This window comes from Rhineura floridana, chromosome 6 (genome assembly GCF_030035675.1).
Source record: "Rhineura floridana isolate rRhiFlo1 chromosome 6, rRhiFlo1.hap2, whole genome shotgun sequence".
NCBI classification, from domain to species: domain Eukaryota; kingdom Metazoa; phylum Chordata; class Lepidosauria; order Squamata; family Rhineuridae; genus Rhineura; species Rhineura floridana.
In genome coordinates, this window is record NC_084485.1 from 16,523,011 (window position 1) to 16,543,967 (window position 20,957).

Sequence of the window (20,957 nt, forward strand, 5' to 3'; positions counted from 1 at the left end):
CGTGGCGGTGCCCACTAGACTTGGTAGGGTTACTATGGAGGCGTGGCCAATGAGATCATGGGGGAGTGGCCATTTTGGCTTTCTTCCCATCCTCCTCCCTTGCAGACATACTGTGGATCATTGTTGCCAGGTTCAATCCCTGAGACTGATCCTGTATCTTTAGGAGAAGAGAAAGTCAGCCAAGTGCAGGTGTTCTTGCAACTCTGTAATGGGAAAAACCACAAGGTGGAATTCTCCCTTCCCCCTGCACAACTTTTAAAGATATAGAAGACCTCTTGGTTGCCATACTTAAATATTCCAGTTTTGCATAAAGCACCACACTAAACTGTAACTGTCTTACTTTAGTTCAGAAGGGATTCCGGCTGCTACCAAGGTTGCTTCTCTGATGGGGGAAATGTTGTGCAGCCTCCTTCTGTTCTGGATCTTTCCCTATAGTCCCCCTTTGCAAAGAAATAGTGCACACTTAAACATTGCAGTTTTAGTAATACGTAGCACCTAACAGAGCAGTATTCTTACGCTTGCTGTCATGAATGTACACCCAGTTAAGTCATACCTCCTCTGCAGTCAACTAGATCTCTGCTCATTAAGTATTGCTCTCTCAATCCTATTTTTAAACACACACACACAGAGTGAGTGAGTTGCTGGAAACTCACATTTAGCAGGCACTAACTCCACAGAATACAATGGGATTTACTTACTTCTGAATAAGATGAAGAGGACTGTTTTAGTAACTAACAGTGCTTGGAGAAATCATTTTAAAAAGGAACAAAATAGTTCAAGTTCATCCAAATGCACTTTTAGTTTATAATAATTTCTGCCTGCTACACAGCTGTGAAAGGCACAAGTGTGCTGCTCTCCCACAATGCCAACCCTAAACCATACAAAGAGCTCTAGTAAAGAGTCAAAATGAAAGAAAGCACACATTTGGGCAATTTGATAATACATTTTTAAATTAAAGCTTGTTTAAAATGAGCAGCTGTAATTGTATAAATGTAATGGTTAGGATGTTGGACTAGGATCTGGAAGATCGGGGTTCAGTTCTACACCCACTTAAATAAACATGGTGGACCTTACTTAAGGAGGAAGGAAAAATAATAGGATTATAGAGTTACTGCTGCTACATCATACCTCCTCCTTGGCATAGTTAACCATTACGTGTGTAAGACTATGGGCGCAATCCAATACACACTCACCAGGGAGCACCATTGAACCCAATGGAGCTTACTTCTGAGTAGACGTGTATTGGATTGCAGCCTAAGTGTAACTTCTGTGGAGAAAAACAGCAAATATGTTCAGGATTATGTTTTATTTAAGCTACGCCTGGTTTATTCCCTGGTACATGGAAAGAACCTTCCTGACCTGGCGCAGTGTAATTAAGTATATGGATAATAGCTATTGCCTAAAGATTTCTAAAGCTTCTTTTTTAAAAAAATAAATAAAACCAATCTCGTAAACGGTAAATTCCTATCACTCAGAGAAAAAGATAAGGCAGATGGGGGAAAATAAGAAGCCAAAATGTTAGAAAAGGGAGTCTTTCACACCAAATAATTAGTTCTGAATACTGTAGCAGGATCTTCCACAAGTTCCTCCAGTATTCCACTGGTGTGGGGACTCAGACATTCACCAAGTATATTTAAATCTCTTGGTTTTCAAAAAAGCAGGGATTTGCTTAACTCAAAATTCCTTCTCCTTTTGATCAACCACATTTACACAGGTTCCACCTCCCCACTCAAGGTGAAATTGGGGCTGGATGCACATGTCCCGCTAATTGGATTATCAGTGCCAGGATATCTGTGTTAACAACCACTCTCCTGCTCTCTTCTCCTCCAGCCCCCACCATGAAAGGCATAATCCTGGGTTCAGAAAGCAAATAAACATCTGGCCTTATTCAGAGTTCTCCTAAGCTGTTTGTTTTAATTAAAATAAGTATAATAAGTTCTTGCTCTTATGCCTGTGTGGGTTAATTATCTTGCAGAAGCCCATATCAAATTTTCAGATACTTTAAACAAATAAAAATAAAACAAGGTCCACTCCAGTTCATTCTTGGGGCAGTTTGCCACCAAGAATCTCCTCTCCTTCTCTTCATGACAATAAAAAAAGGTCCAGTCCAGGTCCAGCCCATGAACAAACCAGATTCTCTCTCTCTTACGATGCCAGCCAAACATTTTTAGGGGCAGTTTGCACCAAGAAGAATCTTCTCTCCTTTTCCAACCCCCTACAATAAATAGGTCCCAGACTGGCCTACGAAGAAACCAAACCTGCTTTTAGAGTACTTCACCACCACTCCTCTCAAATCGGAGGTATATCTGAGGTATATCTGAGAGTGCCCAGAACCATTCTGAGCCAGAACCCAGAACCATTCTGAGCATGCCCAGAATGTGCAATGCTGACATAGGCTGAGACTACCAAGTGGGCATCTCTTGAAGCAGTCTAGACTTCTCCCTTAATTTGCAATAGTGCCTGTGTAAGAGAGGGCTTTTAACAGATGGAGTAGAAGTGTTCTAAGAGGGCTGTCAAGCTAGCAGACCAAGGGGAGGGACCTCTTTGCCATTGCTACACTTTTGGATTAGGATCGGCTGAATGGTGCAGAGAGCTGATTGGCCAGAGAACAAGAAGCTGATTGGCCAGGGAACAGTTAACATAAATGTCTGCAGGGCTTCTCTGAGTTCAAGTAGAAGTATAAAATGTGTGTGGAACAAAAAAGAGTGTGTGGCTTTGAGATTTTGAGGGGGAAATTTAAAAATTACTTGGCATTCTCATTGAGACGGTTCAGTAGACCCAATGGTTCTGAGGGCCACATTTGTTGGCCAAGCCTGAGCTTCCTCCCTCTGACTTAAAATATCTTAGCTAAACTGCAAAATATGTTATACGCAAACAGGCCCAGAATGTCAGAATATAATCACTCTTGCTCTCAGCATTATTGAGAAAGATGAAATGGTTTTATTGTATTGCTAGATTTAAATCCTATGCAGAAGCCTGATTAAACCCAAGATCTCTGATTAAAAGAAGCTCCTATGGGATTAGAAATTCAATAGTAACCCCCCAAGCCAATGAATAGATCATAACGAGATACAGATAGGCATTTCTAAGCATCCCTGAAAGTCGTTGTCTTAACTCAATATACTTACTAATGAACACTTGTTATTAAATAGTCCCGGGTCACATAAAGTCATCATTATGGTAGACAAAGTTATTTCTTTTTGACTGAGAGTTTCCAATACTAGAATCCTAATGATTCCATCAAAGGCATTATTCTGAGATTCTATCCCCCAATTATGCCCCAGTTATAATGACTTGCCACCAGTGAAACATTATTGACAGCTCTGAAGCAGCACAAAACCCATGTCTCAAATATTTCTTTTGCTTCATACTTTTGCCGGGATCACTGGAGAAAATAATTGCTTTTGTTCAAGGAGGATAAAATAGCTTTCTCTTAGATTCCCCTTTAACCCTGGGGAAATCTCTTCTTCCATCCAGCTAAGGAGGCAATATACTTTCTTCATCCCTTCACCTCTGTCCACAAGCAATGTCAACATAGTTAAATGTATACCAAACCAAACACAACTGGGTGGCATCAGTGCTTGCCATTGAACTCTTTAAGAAGATGAAGTCAGTGGACATGATCCTTACGATTTCATAGGCACTTGAGAGCATCCTTGGATGTCTATTTGGAAAGCCATTTTGGTCAGAGGTTCCACATCACATGCACCCAATATCAGTACAGGAGGCCAAAGTTTTCACAGACTTTCTGGGATGCACATGAGAGAATCTAGTTAGGTCCCTGCATTGAAAACCAATAGCTTTGTAGGACATCAATGAAAGGCTGTAGTTTTGTGGCAGAGCACATCCTTGCATGCAAAAGGACCCAAATTCAATCCTTGGCAACTCCAGATAGTCTAGGAAGGACTCCTGCCTGAAACCCTGCTGACAGTCTGGCTTAACAATACTGACCTAAAGGGACGGATGGTTTGACTCGAGATAAGGCAGCTTCCTCTGTCCTTCCCCTTTAAGAGGTCTGTTGCTCACTGAGACTGCTTTGCATGGAAAAGGTCTCAGGTTCAATCTGTGGCATCTATAGGTGGGACTGGGAAAGGCTCCCATTTGCAACCCAGGAAAACTACTGGCCATCGATCTAGATAATATTGAGCTGGACCAGTGGAAGCTGGTGGCTCCATGTCAGTAGGGCAGTGGAATCCACTCTGGGTTTTAGTCTGAACTTTTTTTCCCTTTTTTTTCTCATTAATTTTTTTATTCAAAGTTTCAAAAAACAAAACAAAACAAAACAAAACAAAAACAAATTAATAACTAATACAATAAAATAAAATGTTGACTTCCGATTTGTCGCAGATCAGTTATAGGTCTATAATATATAACAAACCTGTCTCTTAATATATTACAAAATCACTTTCCTCCAGTAGTTATCTTAATTAATCATCAAATCTCATTAACATCACTTTATTCTTTCCGCAAAAAGTCAAAGAGAGGTTTCCAGTCCTTGAGAAATATATCCATCGATTTTTCTCCAAATAAACATGTCGATTAATCCATCTCATCAAGTCTGCTAGGTCCAGTAATTTCAATAGCCATTCTTCCATTATCAGTGTTAATTCCATCTTCCATCTTCCATCCTTGCATCCATAATAATCTTGCTGTCATAGTCATAGTCATATAATAAGAGTCTGATGGGAATTTCCTTCCTCACAAATATTTCCTTGCCATCAATTCTGAATGTGTTACTGAAATGTTGTTGTAAAGTCATATCTCTGTTCCTCTTTTTTACGAAATGCACTAGCACATCTCTTGAGAGTTTTTCCATTGTCACATATCTGTAATTAATTCTATAAATTTTCTCTATTTCAAGCTCCATCACATCATTCCAGTCCAGAAATTTTTTTGAAACATTGATAGCTTTATCTCTGATATCTTCATCAATTTCTTCAGGGACAACGCTGAATTCCAAACAGTAATCTTTATCTCTAAGGTCCATAAACTCCAAATCTTTTTCCAGTTCCACATTTGATATATCTGTTCCAATCTCCAGGACTTGCATCTTCCCTTTAATTTTTCTTTCTTTTTCTATTGCTTGTCTAGTTATATCTCTGATCTCATCAACCTCCTCTCTCATAAAATCCCCTATTTCTTTCAGCTCCTGCTTCATTTTGCCAAATTCAATTTTCATCTCTTGTTTGCCATGTCTAAGTTCTTGTTTCATTATCTCAATCTCATCCATTATTTTCTGAAACATATTTACTCCAGGGTCTCAGTCACTTTCTTAATTGTCATTTTTAAAACCAAGAAGAAAAAAAACCCCTTCAATTTCCCATATAGCACTATTCCCAAGCAAAGAGCAATTTATTTCTTTTTCCAGCAACAAAGGAGTTAATATTCCAAACCTGATGACATCATAATGTAGACAGCACAAACTGCCTTATCTCTTATGTGTCCAAGAATGCAAAACAAATTTAGTTCACAGCATCCAAATAGTTAGTGGCATAAAGAACAAGCAGATTCGTCAAAACGAAGTAGACCAGAAAAAATAGTCCCAGACATATAATACTCAAAAGTTCATATAAATCAAAATTTTTCTCCTCAGATTAGATATCTCTCATCTGTTTGTATCTTTATAATTCTCAATTCCAGGCCAGCTTTTTGCAATAAAAACAAAGATAAGCTATTTCGATTTCCTTCCGCCTTAATTCCGTGTAGAAAAGAGAAAAGTTATAACTCACCCAGGGATTCTTTACTGCTGATTCTTTTAACAAATCTCTTTACTGCAAGAATTTAAGCCAAATGATAAGGATAGAAAGAAGAATGCTTGCCTGTTAGAATCTGTTTTTCTTTGAAGAAAAGAAAAAACGTCTCGCTTAATCAGTTTGAGCTTGCTTGAAATTCCTTGGCTCCGTCCAATGTTGCTGGCTGGTCCTTCGTTCATAGGCAATCCTAATGAATTCAAGTCCCCCAACAAACACAACGAAGCTTGTGGATGATCTCTTCGTTTCTCCCTTGCCTGGGAGAAAGTTTTTACCAGTCAAAAAAAACCTTTTGACTGGTTTTAAAACTGAAAAAGCTTCCTCTGAGACGAGAGCTCGTCTCAGAGGCAGGCACAAGCGAAGCAATCCTTTCCGGAAGTCCGGTTTTAGTCTGAACTTTCAAGGAGCTGTCCAAGGTGCTTCAGCACCCAGAACGGGTTCCACTGCCCCACTGACACGGAGCCACCACTGCCACTGAGCTGGACCAAGTGAAAAGCAGCTTTCTATACTGTAACATCCTCAGATGTTTTGTGTGTTTCTTTGGGCATGGTAGGGACAGGTATACTCACGTACAAGCAACATACAGGTTAGTTCCAGCTAAAGATTCTGCTATGCTCTTGGGATGCGTCTGGAAAAACTTGACACTCCTTAAGCTTTCTGCATCTTTTCTGATGTGTTGAAAACTCACATACCAAACAGTTATTCACCTGTTTTGGTAGGTGTGCCTTTAAGATCTGAGTACAGCCACTCATCAGTGTCATGTCTCCAAAGCGGATGCAGTAATGATAAATGGAATAAAAACGGCAAAGTACTTCAGATATCAAACAACTCATGCAGATCACCAACAGAAGCTGGATATACACATATACATAAACTAGGGAGAGGAGCTTTAGCCCCTCGCTCGTTTTGCTCGCCACCCACCCTCCCACCTATGATAACCCCTAGACCTTCCTCTTCCCTCCCCATGAAATGGCGAAGATCCCTTTCCACTTTCCCAAGTCTTTTTTGGAAGCCACTCCTCTCTTCTGCTCTGCAGCCCTGCTTTCCTTTTTCTTCCCTCTTTCTCTTTCCTTCTGGTACACCCTACTTCCCACCCACCCCTATTATAAATCCTAACTTGGTACACTCTGCTTCCCCCTCTCAAGAAATCCACGCCTTGGTACACTCCTCCCCCTTAACCTCCTATCTCTCTTTCACAAACATTCACACATAGAAAGAACACACATCCTTCCCTCCCAGCCACACATGAATGCATCATACACCTCCCTTTCCCTCATATGCACACACAAGCAACTTAATACCTCATTCCAGTTTTCACTTGCAAGCAGACAACACCCCCCAGTTGCCTCTATTCTGCAGCCCCCTTTGTACACCCCTCCATGTCTATAAAGTGTTATATAACGGAAGGGGAAGGGGCTCTGGCGAAGGGGGGTGGAGAAAACAAGCAATGCTTGGCTTGTGATATAGGAAGAGAAAGGGGGTGGTGAGATGATGGCAGGTGAGGCTGGCTTGGGAGGCACTCTCTGTGAGAACATGGAGGTATTTTCGTCCAGGAGAACTGCTGCCTCCTTGCCTATCTAGCCACCTTCCTGGAATGGTAATGACAGCCGTGTGACGTCCTCCCCCGGCACCACCTGTAAAGCTCTCACTTTGTGGCTACCAGCAGACAGGAACATCAGGTTTATTCTTACCCTTTACAGCACTAGCACCGATCTCAAAAGATCCCACTGCTAGGCAGCACCACCCGACACTCTGTAACCCTTTTAGCCAATAGACTGTGACTAGTCAGTGTAGGGATCTTGCTGGTGTACCGCCCACCCCTCTGCATGGCAGATTCCCTGGCCGAGGTGCTAGAGGTGGTCTCGGCTGTACGGGCATTGTCCCCAGAGCTGGTAGTGCTGGGTGACTTTAACGTGCATGCCGAGGCCGCTCTCATAGGAGCGCTCTACGTGGGGTTACCCTTGAAAACGGTCCGGAAATTACAACTGATACAAAATGCGGCGGCTCGACTACTTATGAATAGTCGCCGCCGAGATCACATCACACCAGTGTTGTTCGACCTACACTGGCTTCCAGTTGTTTTCCGAGCCCAATTCAAGGTGTTGGTATTGACCTTTAAATCCCTATACGGTTTCGGCCCAGTTTATCTCACGGAGCACCTTCAACGCCACCAATTATGCCGCCCGACAAGATCGGCCACACAGGGCCTTCTCTCAATCCCGCCAACAAAAACAGCCAGATTGGCGGGTACAAGAGAAAGGGCATTCTCAGTGGCGGCCCCCACTCTTTGGAACTCCCTCCCACAAGATTTCCGGCATGCCTCTTCCCTAAATGTATTTCGGAAAGCCTTAAAGACCTGGCTTTTTCAGCAGGCCTTCGGGGTATCCGGGGAGGGTTAATCGATATAATTGTAATGCCTCCTACCCAGTTTTAATATTGTTGTTGCAGATCTATTGTTTTTATTGTATTACTGTATTTTATTAATTGTATTTTAATAATTTTGTAAGTCGCCTAGAGTGGCCATTGGCCAGATAGGCGACGAAGAAATTAAATTTATTATTATTATTATTATTAGTCTCTGCCTGGCTATCTCGATACCTTGTGTCTATGGGTATAAGTAATTCCCAAGCCCCCTTGCAGCCTCTTGACTCTGAAGCATACAGCCCTGGGTTTCTCTGTGGGACTGGATACACTTTCCTCCGATCCGCCGCTGCCACCATTCGATACAAACTGTTCAGCCTCGGTTACTTTGCTATTCCCCCGATATGTGTATCCCAGCTGAAGGAATCAGGCTTTTGTTTAACCAAGAAATATTTATTAAGAATTAGAAATAACAAGATTACTTAATTACTTTGTTGACAAGCTTATGGTTTCATATATGTTCTGACATGTACTTTACTTCTCATTAATTGCCTTAGAACTCCGACTCACCCTCAACAACAACAACAACCTCTCTTTCACCTCTCTCAACCTCCAACATCCTCCACCAAACCTTTTTGATTCAACTGTCCTTCCATTTAAACTCCCAGCCATTCAAACGCTCAGCCAATCATCCAGCATTCTACTGCTCATGTACTCCCCTCCTCTTTCACCCCACTTACCATATGTCTTCTATATAACCAGCACTTACCATATTTACAATATAAGCAGGAACATCACAAGCCGCCCCTGCAGCAGCAGCACCATCACCACCAGCGGACCTCCCCCCAGCAGCAGTTGTTGTTGTTGTCATGTGCCTTCAAGTCGATTATGACTTATGGCGACCCTATGAATCAGGGACCTCCAAGAGCATCTGTCATGAACCACCCCGTTCAGATTTTGCAAGTTCAGGTCTGTGGCTTCCTTTATGGAATCAACCCATTTCTTGTTTGGTCTTCCTCTTTTTCTACTCCTTTCTGTTTTTCCCCAGCATTATGGTCTTTTCTAGTGAATCCTGTCTTCTCACTATGTGTCCAAAGTATGATAACCTCAGTTTCATCATTTTAGCTTCTAGTGATAGTTCTCAGCAGTAGTGTAGTGGCAAATTCAGAATTTGCTGCTGGGTTGAGAATGAGATCCTTGTTAATGCCTTCTCCCACAACAACAAGAGCCAATAAGCATGAAATGGGAGTGTTAGCTACTGAGAAGGGTCTACTCAATGATTTCCTCACTTCCTTTCACTCTGATTGGTTCCAATCAGCAGGAAAGAAAAAGGAAGCAAGTTAGAAGACTCTTCTCAGTGGCCAACACCATCCCCTTTCATGCTGATTCGCCAGTAGGATGCTAGAGACATAGGGACCCTGCTGGGACCCTGCCCCCCCAAAAGTAAGGGTTCTAAACCCCTGCCCCCGAGACCCCAGACTCCAAGAGGTCTCCTGTATCTTTAAAAGTTGTGCAGTGGGAAGAGAGAATTCCACCTTGTGGTTTTTCCCATTATAGAGTTGCAAGAACACCTGCACTTGGCTGACTATCTCTTCTCCTAAAGATACAGGATCAGTCTCAGGCCATGGACCTGGCAACCCTACTCCTCCTGGATCTGATCTTGGGGACATGCTTCAGGGAAGAGACTGTTCTTCATCAAGGGAAGGCAACCAGTACCGCCACTAACACCAGCTGTAGATTAGGTAACTTAACTTGTGATTGAGCCTGCTTTTCCCTCTTCTTTCACATTCCTTTGTTCCTTGTGTACTGTGTCTTTTTTACATCAAGAGCCTGGGGGCAGGGACTGCCTTACAAAAATAATTTCTAAGCTGCTCTGAGAGCCTTTCTTGGCTAAAGGGCAGAGTCTCAATGCTGCAAATAATAAATAAACAAAAAAAAGCAAAAAATAAATAAATCTAAGTCACAACTCTACTCCTGCCTCCATGCACCCAGTTAGGAGCTGACAGATTGGTTTCTGGGCTGCCAGAACTTTGCATTCTATATCTAATTCTGATTGACATGTGCTTTGGGATGGGGGGGGAGAGAGAGAGAGGAGTGAAACCACAAGATATTAGAAGCTGCATGCTTACATGGTAGGATGCTCTTTCTTCTCTATCCATCGGGCGAGTCACGTACATTCTCCCTGACACGGGGTCAATGTTGAAGACTTCCATAGGTGGCTGGTCGGCTCCCACTCCTGTGATGCTATATCTTATATGGATCTCACTGTCCTTATCTGAACGAATCTGAATAAAACATGAAAGGGAAGAATGAGGCAGCCTGGAATGCAAGGCAAGGGAGACAGACAGAAAGTTTGTGGTGACACCTGCAGACAAGAAAGGCTTTCAAGTTAAGAGGAAAATAGCCTATTATTCTACACTCATGTGGATTTAGGCAGGGGACAACTCAGCAACCCATTCACAAAAGGCCAAACAGATGCTGGTTTGAGGAAGCTTCCCAGCATCTTCTGTCACATGAGCGATACGACGAGCGCTGTGCATCTCAGCCATGGCAGCATGTGTGGAATGTGTGTTATTCATTAATTTCGGCCCCAGAGATGAAAGACATTTCTGTGAGATCCACAAGCTCCTGAGGCATGGGTTACAGAGCTTGCATACATTTGGTGACCCATGGGCTTCAGAAGTACAAATGGAAATCTACAAAAGGAAGGAACTGCACACAAACACTGCGAGGCTGGCCTATTTAACAATCTGTGAAAATGTACATAAGGAATGTATTTACAGTATTTACTGAAAATATTTAGATGCTGCCCTACAACCATATTCTCAGGGCAGCTTACGACAAAGCTATGTTGCTGTTGTTATCTGCCTTCAAGTCTACTACGACTTATGGCGACCCTATGAATCAGCGACCTCCAATAGCATCTGTTGTAAACCATCCTGTTCAGATCTTATAAGTTCAGGTCTGTGGCTTCCTTTATGGAATCAATCTGTCTCTTGTTTGGCCTTCCTCTTTTTCTACTCCCTTCTGTTTTTCCCAGCAGCATTGTCTTTTCTAGTGAATCATGTCTTCTCATTATGTGTCCAAAGTATGATAACCTCAGTTTCATCATTTTAGCTTCTAGTGACAGTTCTGGTTTAACACCGAATTATTTGTCTTTTTCGCAGTCCATGGTATCCACAAAGCTCTCCTCCAACACCACATTTCAAAGGAGTTGATTTTTCTCTTATCCACTTTTTTCACTGTCCAGCTTTCACATCCATACATAGAGATCGGGAATATAAATAAAACATGTACAAACAGCATTTGCATAAACAGTAAAAAAAAAAAAAGCAGGGATAGATAATGAGGTCTGGGAAAATTTAAAAAAGGTCTTTGGCTAGTGCTAAAATGACAGCAAGGTAGAAGCTAGGCAAGGCTCCAGAGAGGGCATTCCACAGCTGGGGTGCCACAACTGAAAAGGACCCTTTTCTTGAAAAGGATCTGTTGTACATCTCCTGGCAGGAGCTCTCAGAGAAAATGGAGGCACTCTGAGAAGAAAAACATTTCCTTTTGTCTTCTCCATTGTACAAAATCGATTTCTACCATTAGAGAAGCAAACGCTGGATGAGGTGCTCACATAAATCGACAGGTGGCTTTGACTCAGGGTGGGCACTTATACATTAGCAAAAAATAGGAAATGCATTATCAAAAAAAAACACAAACCCACAGAGAAAGAGAGGACAAGAGAAGACACAGATTTGCCTGAAATGTGCATATACTAATGTATCTATATAGATGTCAAGTTTGAAATAATGACTATTCTTTAAAATGATACACAAGACATTTTGCCATTCTGTGGAACAATGTGGCCAAGTAACTTATATGCCTGCTCAGTCCGCTGTCCAACTGCTAGTTGTTGATCAGCAATTTCAAAGCCTTTCTTGTTCTCTTTTCTTATGTATCTTTAAACCAGATTTGGACTGGACAGTCATTCACACAGAGGACACCTTCAAATGCAGGCCCATCCTCTGTAAAGCAGACTATTTTGCCACCCTATTTGGACCACACATGCAGTTCACTAAAGTCACTTTCAAAACCACCTCTCCCACCCAGTCGCACATATTTTCCCTAGGAAAAGAAAGCAAACCTACAACAAGGTCTGCACAGAGAATTTCATTCATGTTTCCCGCAGATACAAGACAATAAATAAGCAGGTTGAGATGTAACTGTAGCAACCTTGAGATGTGTGATGTGAAGTTAATTTTCTCTATCGTCCCCCTGATCAAAATGCTCAGGGAGACCTGGAGATGAGATATGAAATTGAGGAAGCATCCAAACTAGGAAATGTGGTAGTAATGGGTGACTTCAACTACCCGGACATAGACTGGCTGCATATGTGTTCCAGTCATGACAAAGAAACAAAGTTTCTAGATATTCTAAATGACTATTCCCTAGATCAGTTGGTCATGGAACCGACCAGAGGGACGGCAACCCTGGACTTAATCCTCAGTGGGGACCGGGACCTGGTGCGAGATGTAAGTGTTGTTGAACCGATTGGGAGCAGTGACCACAGTGCTATTAAATTAAAGATACATGTAACTGGCCAATTGCCAAGAAAATCCAACACGGTCACATTTGACTTCAAAAGAGGAAACTTCACAAAAATGAGGGGATTGGTAAAAAGAAAGCTGAAAAACAAAGTCCAGAGGGTCACATCACTCGAAAATGCTTGGAAGTTGTTTAAAAACACTATATTAGAAGCTCAACTGGAGTGCATACCGCAGACCAGAAAAGGTACCGCCAGGGCCAAGAAGATGCCAGCATGGTTAACGAGCAAAGTCAAGGAAGCTCTTAGAGGCAAAAAGTCTTCCTTCAAAAAATGGAAGTCTTGTCCGAATGAAGAAAATAAAAAAGAACACAAACTCTGGCAAAAGAAATGCAAGAAGACAATAAGGGATGCTAAAAAAGAATTTGAGGAGCACATTGCTAAGAACATAAAAACCAACAACAAAAAAATCTATAAATACATTCAAAGCAGGAGACCATCTAGGGAGACAATTGGACCCTTGGATGATAAGGGAGTCAAAGGTGTACTAAAGAACGATAAGGAGATTGCAGAGAAGCTAAATGAATTCTTTGCATCTGTCTTCACAGTGGAAGATATAGGGCAGATCCCTGAACCTGAACTAACATTTGCAGGAAGGGATTCTGAGGAACTGAGACAAATAGTGGTAACGAGAGAGGAAGTTCTAAGCTTAATGGACAATATAAAAACTGAGAAATCACCGGGCCCGGATGGCATCCACCCGAGAGTTCTCAAAGAACTCAAAGGTGAAATTGCTGATCTGCTAACTAAAATATGTAACTTGTCCCTCGGGTCCTCCTCCGTGCCTGAGGACTGGAAAGTGGCAAATGTAACATCAATCTTCAAAAAGGGATCCAGAGGGGATCCCGGAAATTACAGGGCAGTTAGCTTAACTTCTGTCCCTGGAAAACTGGTAGAAAGTATTATTAAAGCTAGATTAACGAAGCACATAGAAGAACAAGCCTTGCTGAAGCAGAGCCAGCATGGCTTCTGCAAGGGAAAGTCCTGTCTCAGTAACCTATTAGAATTCTTTGAGAGTGTCAACAAGCATATAGATAGAGGTGATCCAGTGGACATAGTGTACTTAGACTTTCAAAAAGCGTTTGACAAGGTACCTCACCAAAGGCTTCTGAGGAAGCTTAGCAGTCATGGAATAAGAGGAGAGGTCCTCTTGTGGATAAGGAATTGGTTAAGAAGCAGAAAGCAGAGAGTAGGAATAAACGGACAGTTCTCCCAAAGGAGGGCTGTAGAAAGTGGAGTCCCTCAAGGATCGGTATTGGGACCTGTACTTTTCAACTTGTTCATTAATGACCTAGAATTAGGAGTGAGCAGTGAAGTGGCCAAGTTTGCTGATGACACTAAATTGTTCAGGGTTGTTAAAACAAAAAGGGATTGCGAAGAGCTCCAAAAAGACCTCTCCAAACTGAGTGAATGGGCAGAAAAATGGCAAATGCAATTCAATATAAACAAGTGTAAAATTATGCATATTGGAGCAAAAAATCTGAATTTCACATATACGCTCATGGGGTCTGAACTGGCGGTGACCGACCAGGAGAGAGACCTCGGGGTTGTAGTGGACAGCACGATGAAATTGTCGACCCAGTGTGCGGCAGCTGTGAAAAAGGCAAATTCCATGCTAGCGATAATTAGGAAAGGTATTGAAAATAAAACAGCCGATATCATAATGCCATTGTATAAATCTATGGTGCGGCCACATTTGGAATACTGTGTACAGTTCTGGTCGCCTCATCTCAAAAAGGATATTATAGAGTTGGAAAAGGTTCAGAAGAGGGCAACCAGAATGATCAAGGGGATGGAGCGACTCCCTTACGAGGAAAGGTTGCAGCATTTGGGGCTTTTTAGTTTAGAGAAAAGGCGGGTCAGAGGAGACATGATAGAAGTGTATAAAATTATGCATGGCATTGAGAAAGTGGATAGAGAAAAGTTCTTCTCCCTCTCTCATAATACTAGAACTCGTGGACATTCAAAGAAGCTGAAGGTTGGAAGATTCAGGACAGACAAAAGGAAGTACTTCTTTACTCAGCGCATAGTTAAACTATGGAATTTGCTCCCACAAGATGCAGTAATGGCCACCAGCTTGGACGGCTTTAAAAGAAGATTAGACAAATTCATGGAGGACAGGGCTATCAATGGCTACTAGCTGTGATGGCTGTGCTGTGCCACCCTAGTCAGAGGCAGCATGCTTCTGAAAACCAGTTGCCGGAAGCCTCAGGAGGGGAGAGTGTTCTTGCACTTGGGTCCTGCTTGCGGGCTTCCCCCAGGCACCTGGCTGGCCACTGTGAGAACAGGATGCTGGACTAGATGGGCCACTGGCCTGATCCAGCAGGCTCTTCTTATGTTCTTATGTTCTTATGAAGTTCTTGTAATGTCAGAGGATTTCTCCTTGCACAATGGAACGTTTCCCCGCTCGCCTTCTCCTGTGCTACGGATGGGCAAGAAAGTCATCTCACTTTGCATTTAAAGCTCAATTTATCAGATTTGCACTTTTCAAAACAATATGAGAATCGAAACACAACCATCCTTTGAAATTTGCAGTTATTTGAATTTTGCAATGCAGTTCGCCAGCCAATGTTTACAAAAATGCATAACGTAGGGGAAAGTGTGCATAAAATGAATATTCTGATGAAAATAGCACACAAAAATGCATTCTATGATGAGAAATTCCCTGCTAAAATGTGTACATTAGTCAAAACTGCCTACAAAAATGTGTTCATTAGGAGAAATTCTCACTAAAATGCTGGAGGATTTTCATGAATTTTTTTCCTTAAAATATGCAAATTGCCGCAGCAATGTGGAGAACTAACTTTAAGGTTGGAAACATGAGAAACTGTGAGAACCAAAATGGACAGAACTTTCCATCCTTACTTTCTGCACCCTCAAAATCTGCCCTGGATTTCCCCCCAACCTTCTGGAGCACATTTGGGGATGGCATAAGGCATGTGCAGGGGGGAGGAAAGGGCAGAATATAAGTTGCACTAGCACAACTATCTCATTGAATACTACCGTATACAAACTGCTTAGAGATTATGGATGATTGAGTAGTGTCTAAATCAGAGCTTGGAAAAGTTACTTTTTTGAACTACAACTCCCATCAGCCCCAGCCAGCATGGCTACTGGATTGGGCTGATGGGAGGTGTAGTTCAAAAAAGTAACTTTTCCAAGCTCTGATCTAAATCATGTTAAATAAAGAAAACATAAATATAATCTACTGATTAATCAATTAGTGACAGTCAATGTTACCCAAACTTCAGTAGAAGTGACTTTATGGGATATTAAGGGAAGTGTTAGATAACTTTTAATTTAATAAATATGAGTTACCATTCATTGTTCAAAGGAAAGACCATCTTTAATATTTTCTTTGCTGCTTCCTGCTGTAATCATTGTACCAAAATTAAAATAACTTAAGTAATTAACAGAGCAATCCTAACTATAGGAAGCCCCTGCCATCCGGGCACGTTTCTTTTTGCCCTCTCATCAGGCTTCCTACTTTTTCGGACTGCACCCAACAGTTTATAGCTTCAACTTTGGGGACAAAAATAAAGATAGAGGAATATTTCCTGAACATAGGAAGCTGCCTTATACTGAGTCAGACTGTCAGTCCATCTAGCTTAGTATTGATGATGATGATGATGATCTTAGCCATGATTCACCCTAAGGTCCCAGATTGGGTTACAATTGTTTAAAATACAACATTAAATTAAAAACATAAAAGTGGGGTGGGTCCTAAAAACATACATCTCATGTGTCAAAGACAAGGGTAAAGAGGTGCATCTTCAGCCTTCACTGAAAACTGCATAGTGAAGGTACCAGATGAATCTCAGTGGGGATGGAGTTCCACAGCTTTGGGGCTGCCATAGAGAATGACCTCACCCCAGTGGCAGATCTACCAAGAGAGCCCCTCTGCTGAACTTAGTCTGGGAAGAAGGCAGTCTTTTAGACACTTGGGACCTAAATCATTTTGGGCTTTAAGCACTAATGTGAGCAACTTGAGTTGGGCCCAGAAACAAACTGTCCACCAGTCTATGCCAACTTGCAGTGGCTCTGTAGGGCTTTTCACAGTGTTTCCTCCCAGCCTTTCCTGAAGATGCCAGGAGCTGAACCTAGGGTCTTCTGCATCCAAAATGGTCACTCTACCACTGAGCTACAGCCCTTCCCACACATTGATTGTGAAAATATCTATCTTATTCACTCTGATATGGTGCCATCATTTCCCTTGTCTGCTGGTCTTTGGGTGCCATTTCTCCCTGCCTGCCTTTTCTTGTTACATGGATGATTCCACCAAAATCAGAGAAAATGCAGTGAATGGGATGATGGTATGGTGTCATGAAACTGCATGATGATGTCAATGAAAGGAAATGAGGGCAATTGAGGGTGATCACAATGCTTTCCAGAGTTTGGTGTTTTTCACATGGGTTTAACCCACCTCAATAGAAACAACATGATAACTCAAATCCAGTCATTTTTGTCTAGGTGCCAACACTACATCACCAGCCTTTCCATGGTTCCTGAGTATGGCCAGTCCTACTACTTACACATCTTCCTCAGCAGCTTTAAGAAGCTGAACTTACCTTCCATTATTACTGTTTCACTCTCCAACCCCACCCCTGCACCAGCCAGGAAATTGGCCTAGCCATAAGAACACAAGGGAAGCCTGACTGCTAGATCAGCCCAATGCACTGGTCCAGCAGCCTGTTTTTACAGGATGGCTATGGGAAGCCCACAGGCAGGACATGACCCCAACAGCACTTTCCCTACTTGTGAGTCTGAGCATCTACAGAGGCAAATAGCCTCTAACAGTGGAGGCAGAACATAGCCATCAGGGTTGGTAGCCACTAATTTATCTAATCCTCTTTTAAAGCTCTCCAAGCTGATGGCCATCACTGCCTCCTCTGAGAGCAAATCCCACAGTTTAATTGTCCTGAATCTTCCAACGTCCAGTTTCCTTGGCTGTTCCTGAGTTCTAGCATTATGAGAGACGGAGAAAAACTTTTCTCCATCCATTTTGTGCACACCAGGCATAGCTCTTAAGCACTCTGTCAGGTCGCTTCTTACTCTCTTTTTTTCTAAACTAAAAGGTCTCAAATGTCATAAGCTTTCCTCATAATCCTGCTTATGGCTACCCTATGAATCAGCAACCTCCAATAGCATCTGTTGTAAACCAGAGTGTTCAGATCTTTGAAGTTCAGGTCTGTGGCTTCCTTTATGGAGTCAATCCATCTCTTGTTTGGTCTTCCTCTTTTTCTACTCCCTTCTGTTTTTCCCAGCATTATTATCTTTTCTAGTGAATCATGTCTTCCCATTATGTGTCCAAAGTATGATAACCTCAGTGTCATCATTTTAGCTTCTAATGATAGTTCTGATTTAATTTGTTCTAACACCCAATTTTCTTTTTCGCGGTCCATGGTATCTGCAAAACTCTCCTTGTTTTACACCACTTTTCAAATGAGTTGATTCTTCTCTTATCCACTTTTTTCACTGTCCAGCTTTCAAATCCATACATAGAGATCGGGAATACCATGGTCTGAATGATCCTGTTCAGTGATACATCTTTGCACTTGAGGATTTTTTTCTAGTTGTCTCATAGCTGCCCTCCCTAGTCCTAGCCTTCTTCTGGTTTCTTGACTATTGTCTCCATTTTGGTTAATGACTGTGCCAAGGTATCGATAATCCTTGATTAGTTCAATGTCCTCATTGTCAATTTTAAAGTTATGTAAACCTTTTGTTGTCATTACTTTAGTCTTCTTGACGTTCAGCTGTAGTCCTGCTTTTGTGCTTTCCTCTTTAACTTTCATCAGCATTGTTTCAGTTCTTTACTAGTTTCTGCTAGTAGTATGGTATTGTCTGCACATCTTAAATTATTGATATTTCTCCCTCCAATGTTCACACCTCCTTCATTTTGGTCCATGCCCACTTTCCGTATGACATGTTCTGCATATAGATTAAACAAATAGGGTGATAAAATACACCCCTGTCTCACACCCTTTCCAATGGGGAACCAATCGGTTTCTCCATATTCTGTCCTTACAGTAGCCTCTTGTGCAGAGTATAGGTTGTGCATCAGAATAATCAGATGTGGTGGCATCTTCATTTCTTTTAAAGCATTCTATAGTTTTTCATGATATACACAGTCAAAGGCTTTGCTGTAATCTATAAAATACAGGATGATTTTCTTCTGAAATTCCTTGGTCCATTCCATTACCCAATGTATGTTTGCAATATGATCTCTGGTACCTCTTTCCTTTCTAAATCCAGCTTGGACGTCTGGCATTTCTTGCTCCATATATGGTAAGAGCCTTTTTTGTAGAATCTTGAGCATTACTTTGCTTGCATGGGATATTAAGGCAATAGTTTGGTAATTACTGCATTCCCTAGGATCCCCTTTCTTTGGAATTGGGATGTATATTGAATGCTTCCAGTCTGTGGGCCATTGTTTTCTTTTCCATATTTGTTGACAAATGTTTGACAAAATTTGGACAGATTCCATCTCAGTAACTTGTAGTAACTCTATTTGTATGCCATCATTCATGTAAATGATACATCATTCATGTAAATGTTCTCAAATATGATTTTGCCATCACTTTTGCAGATTACTCAAATGAGAGATATAAATACTGCGTCTCCAAGTAGCATCCTCCAAGTAGCACTCTCTATGGGATGCTTTGTAAGAGATCTGTTATTGTGTATTTACTTAAACTTAGGGACATCCTCATATTTAGGCTGTTTCTTCTTAAAGTGTGGTACCCAGAACTGGACCTGGTATTCCAAATGGTGTGAGTCTATTTATTTATTTAAAGACTTTAAAAAATCTCAGCCTTCAGCCAAAAAATCTCCCATAGTGGCTTATAGATCTCTACAAACAAGACTGTCCCTCATACTTATAATATAAAAAGACATGACATGAAAAGAAAATGGATCAGGAGGGAGGAGGAAACCAGCAAACTCGGGTACATGTTCTTAGTTACAAGTTCTTCCAATGACCAGCTAGGTTGGAAAAGCTCCCAAAACAGGAGCAGCCAACTACTGTTGGTCTCGCAATTGTGCTCATAGAGTGGTTCTGCATCCCGCCTCTTCCTCATTTATGACAGCTGGATACCATTGCAGGTGACAGTGATGGAGGAAGGAACCTGGCTTCTCAGCAGAACTGATGGTGCCCCTGGATCCTCTCTCTTTTCTCCTCTTACAGCCTCATATAATGGTAGCTGCCAGGTAACTAGTGCTGAATGAAATGGAGCTGTTACTTCTTGTGACTTGGAAACTAGGTTTCTGCTAATGCAGCGTGAAATTGCCTTCACATTTTTTTTTTGCGGCTGCATCACCCTTCTACCTATCTACTATGATCCTGAGATCCTTTTCACATGTACTGCTTGCTAAGCCAGGCACCCCCCATTTCTAGACCTGGTGCATTTGATTCCCCTCCTCCCAATTGAAGAATTTCTGTGTCTATCTTTGTTTGTTTTTCAACAGAGCTACAATTCCCAGATTGGTGTAACACTCAACCCCTCTTCCCAGGGAACTCTGGGAACTGTACCTCTGTGACAGGAATAGGGGTCCCCTAACACCTCTCAGCACCCTTTGCAAACCACGGTTCCCAGGCTTCTCTGGGAGAAGCCATGACTGTTTAAACTGGAATAATAGTGGAATCAATGTATAGTGCAGATGTGACCTCAGTTTGCTTCTGCCCATTCTATCAAGGTCATTCTGAATGTCATTCCTGAGATGTTAGTTATCCCTTCCAGTTTTATGTCATCCTTATATATGGTAAGGATTCTCTCTGTCCCTTCATCTGTCACTGAAAGAAATTAAAATAATTTAGGGACCAGGACAGTGCCCCGCAACATCCTCTTCTCCCTGTACAGAGACAGAAGTTCATGGTAGGGTAACTACGTCCTGTTTGAAATTCTGCTTGTGGCATTGCATGTTGGAATGCAAAGGTCTTGGCTTACAGCAAGTTTAAAGTCAGCTACTAAACTTCAGAGTCTGGGGCTGTTTTTTTTAAAAAACCAAACAAAACAAGGTACATTACTGTTATATTAATAGATTTCATTTCAGAGCTGGTGGATTATGGTCCTTTAGCTATCACTCAAAAGACGAGTTTGAAGCAAGGAAAATGTCACACAAGGAGCTTCCAAGCATTTAAAGCTTTAAGACGTGATTACGTACAGTAAATGGGATAACACACTTGGGGAAAAATATTACAAACCTCGTCACTGAAATTAAAATTGCTTCAAGATGAGGCTCTACAAAAATGGTGAGACAGG

General features: G+C 41.8%; 1 protein-coding gene across 2 annotated transcripts in view; it reads right to left on the reverse strand.

Moving 5' to 3' along the window:
- CDH4 (cadherin 4) overlaps positions 1 to 20,957 on the reverse strand; it is a 1,183,781-nt gene that overhangs the window by 271,482 nt on the left and 891,342 nt on the right. For both annotated transcript variants that reach the window (XM_061631103.1, XM_061631102.1), the window contains exon 5: positions 10,241 to 10,396. In XM_061631103.1, coding sequence (XP_061487087.1) covers positions 10,241 to 10,396 — 156 coding nt within the window. The remainder of the gene's footprint in view (positions 1 to 10,240; positions 10,397 to 20,957) is intronic.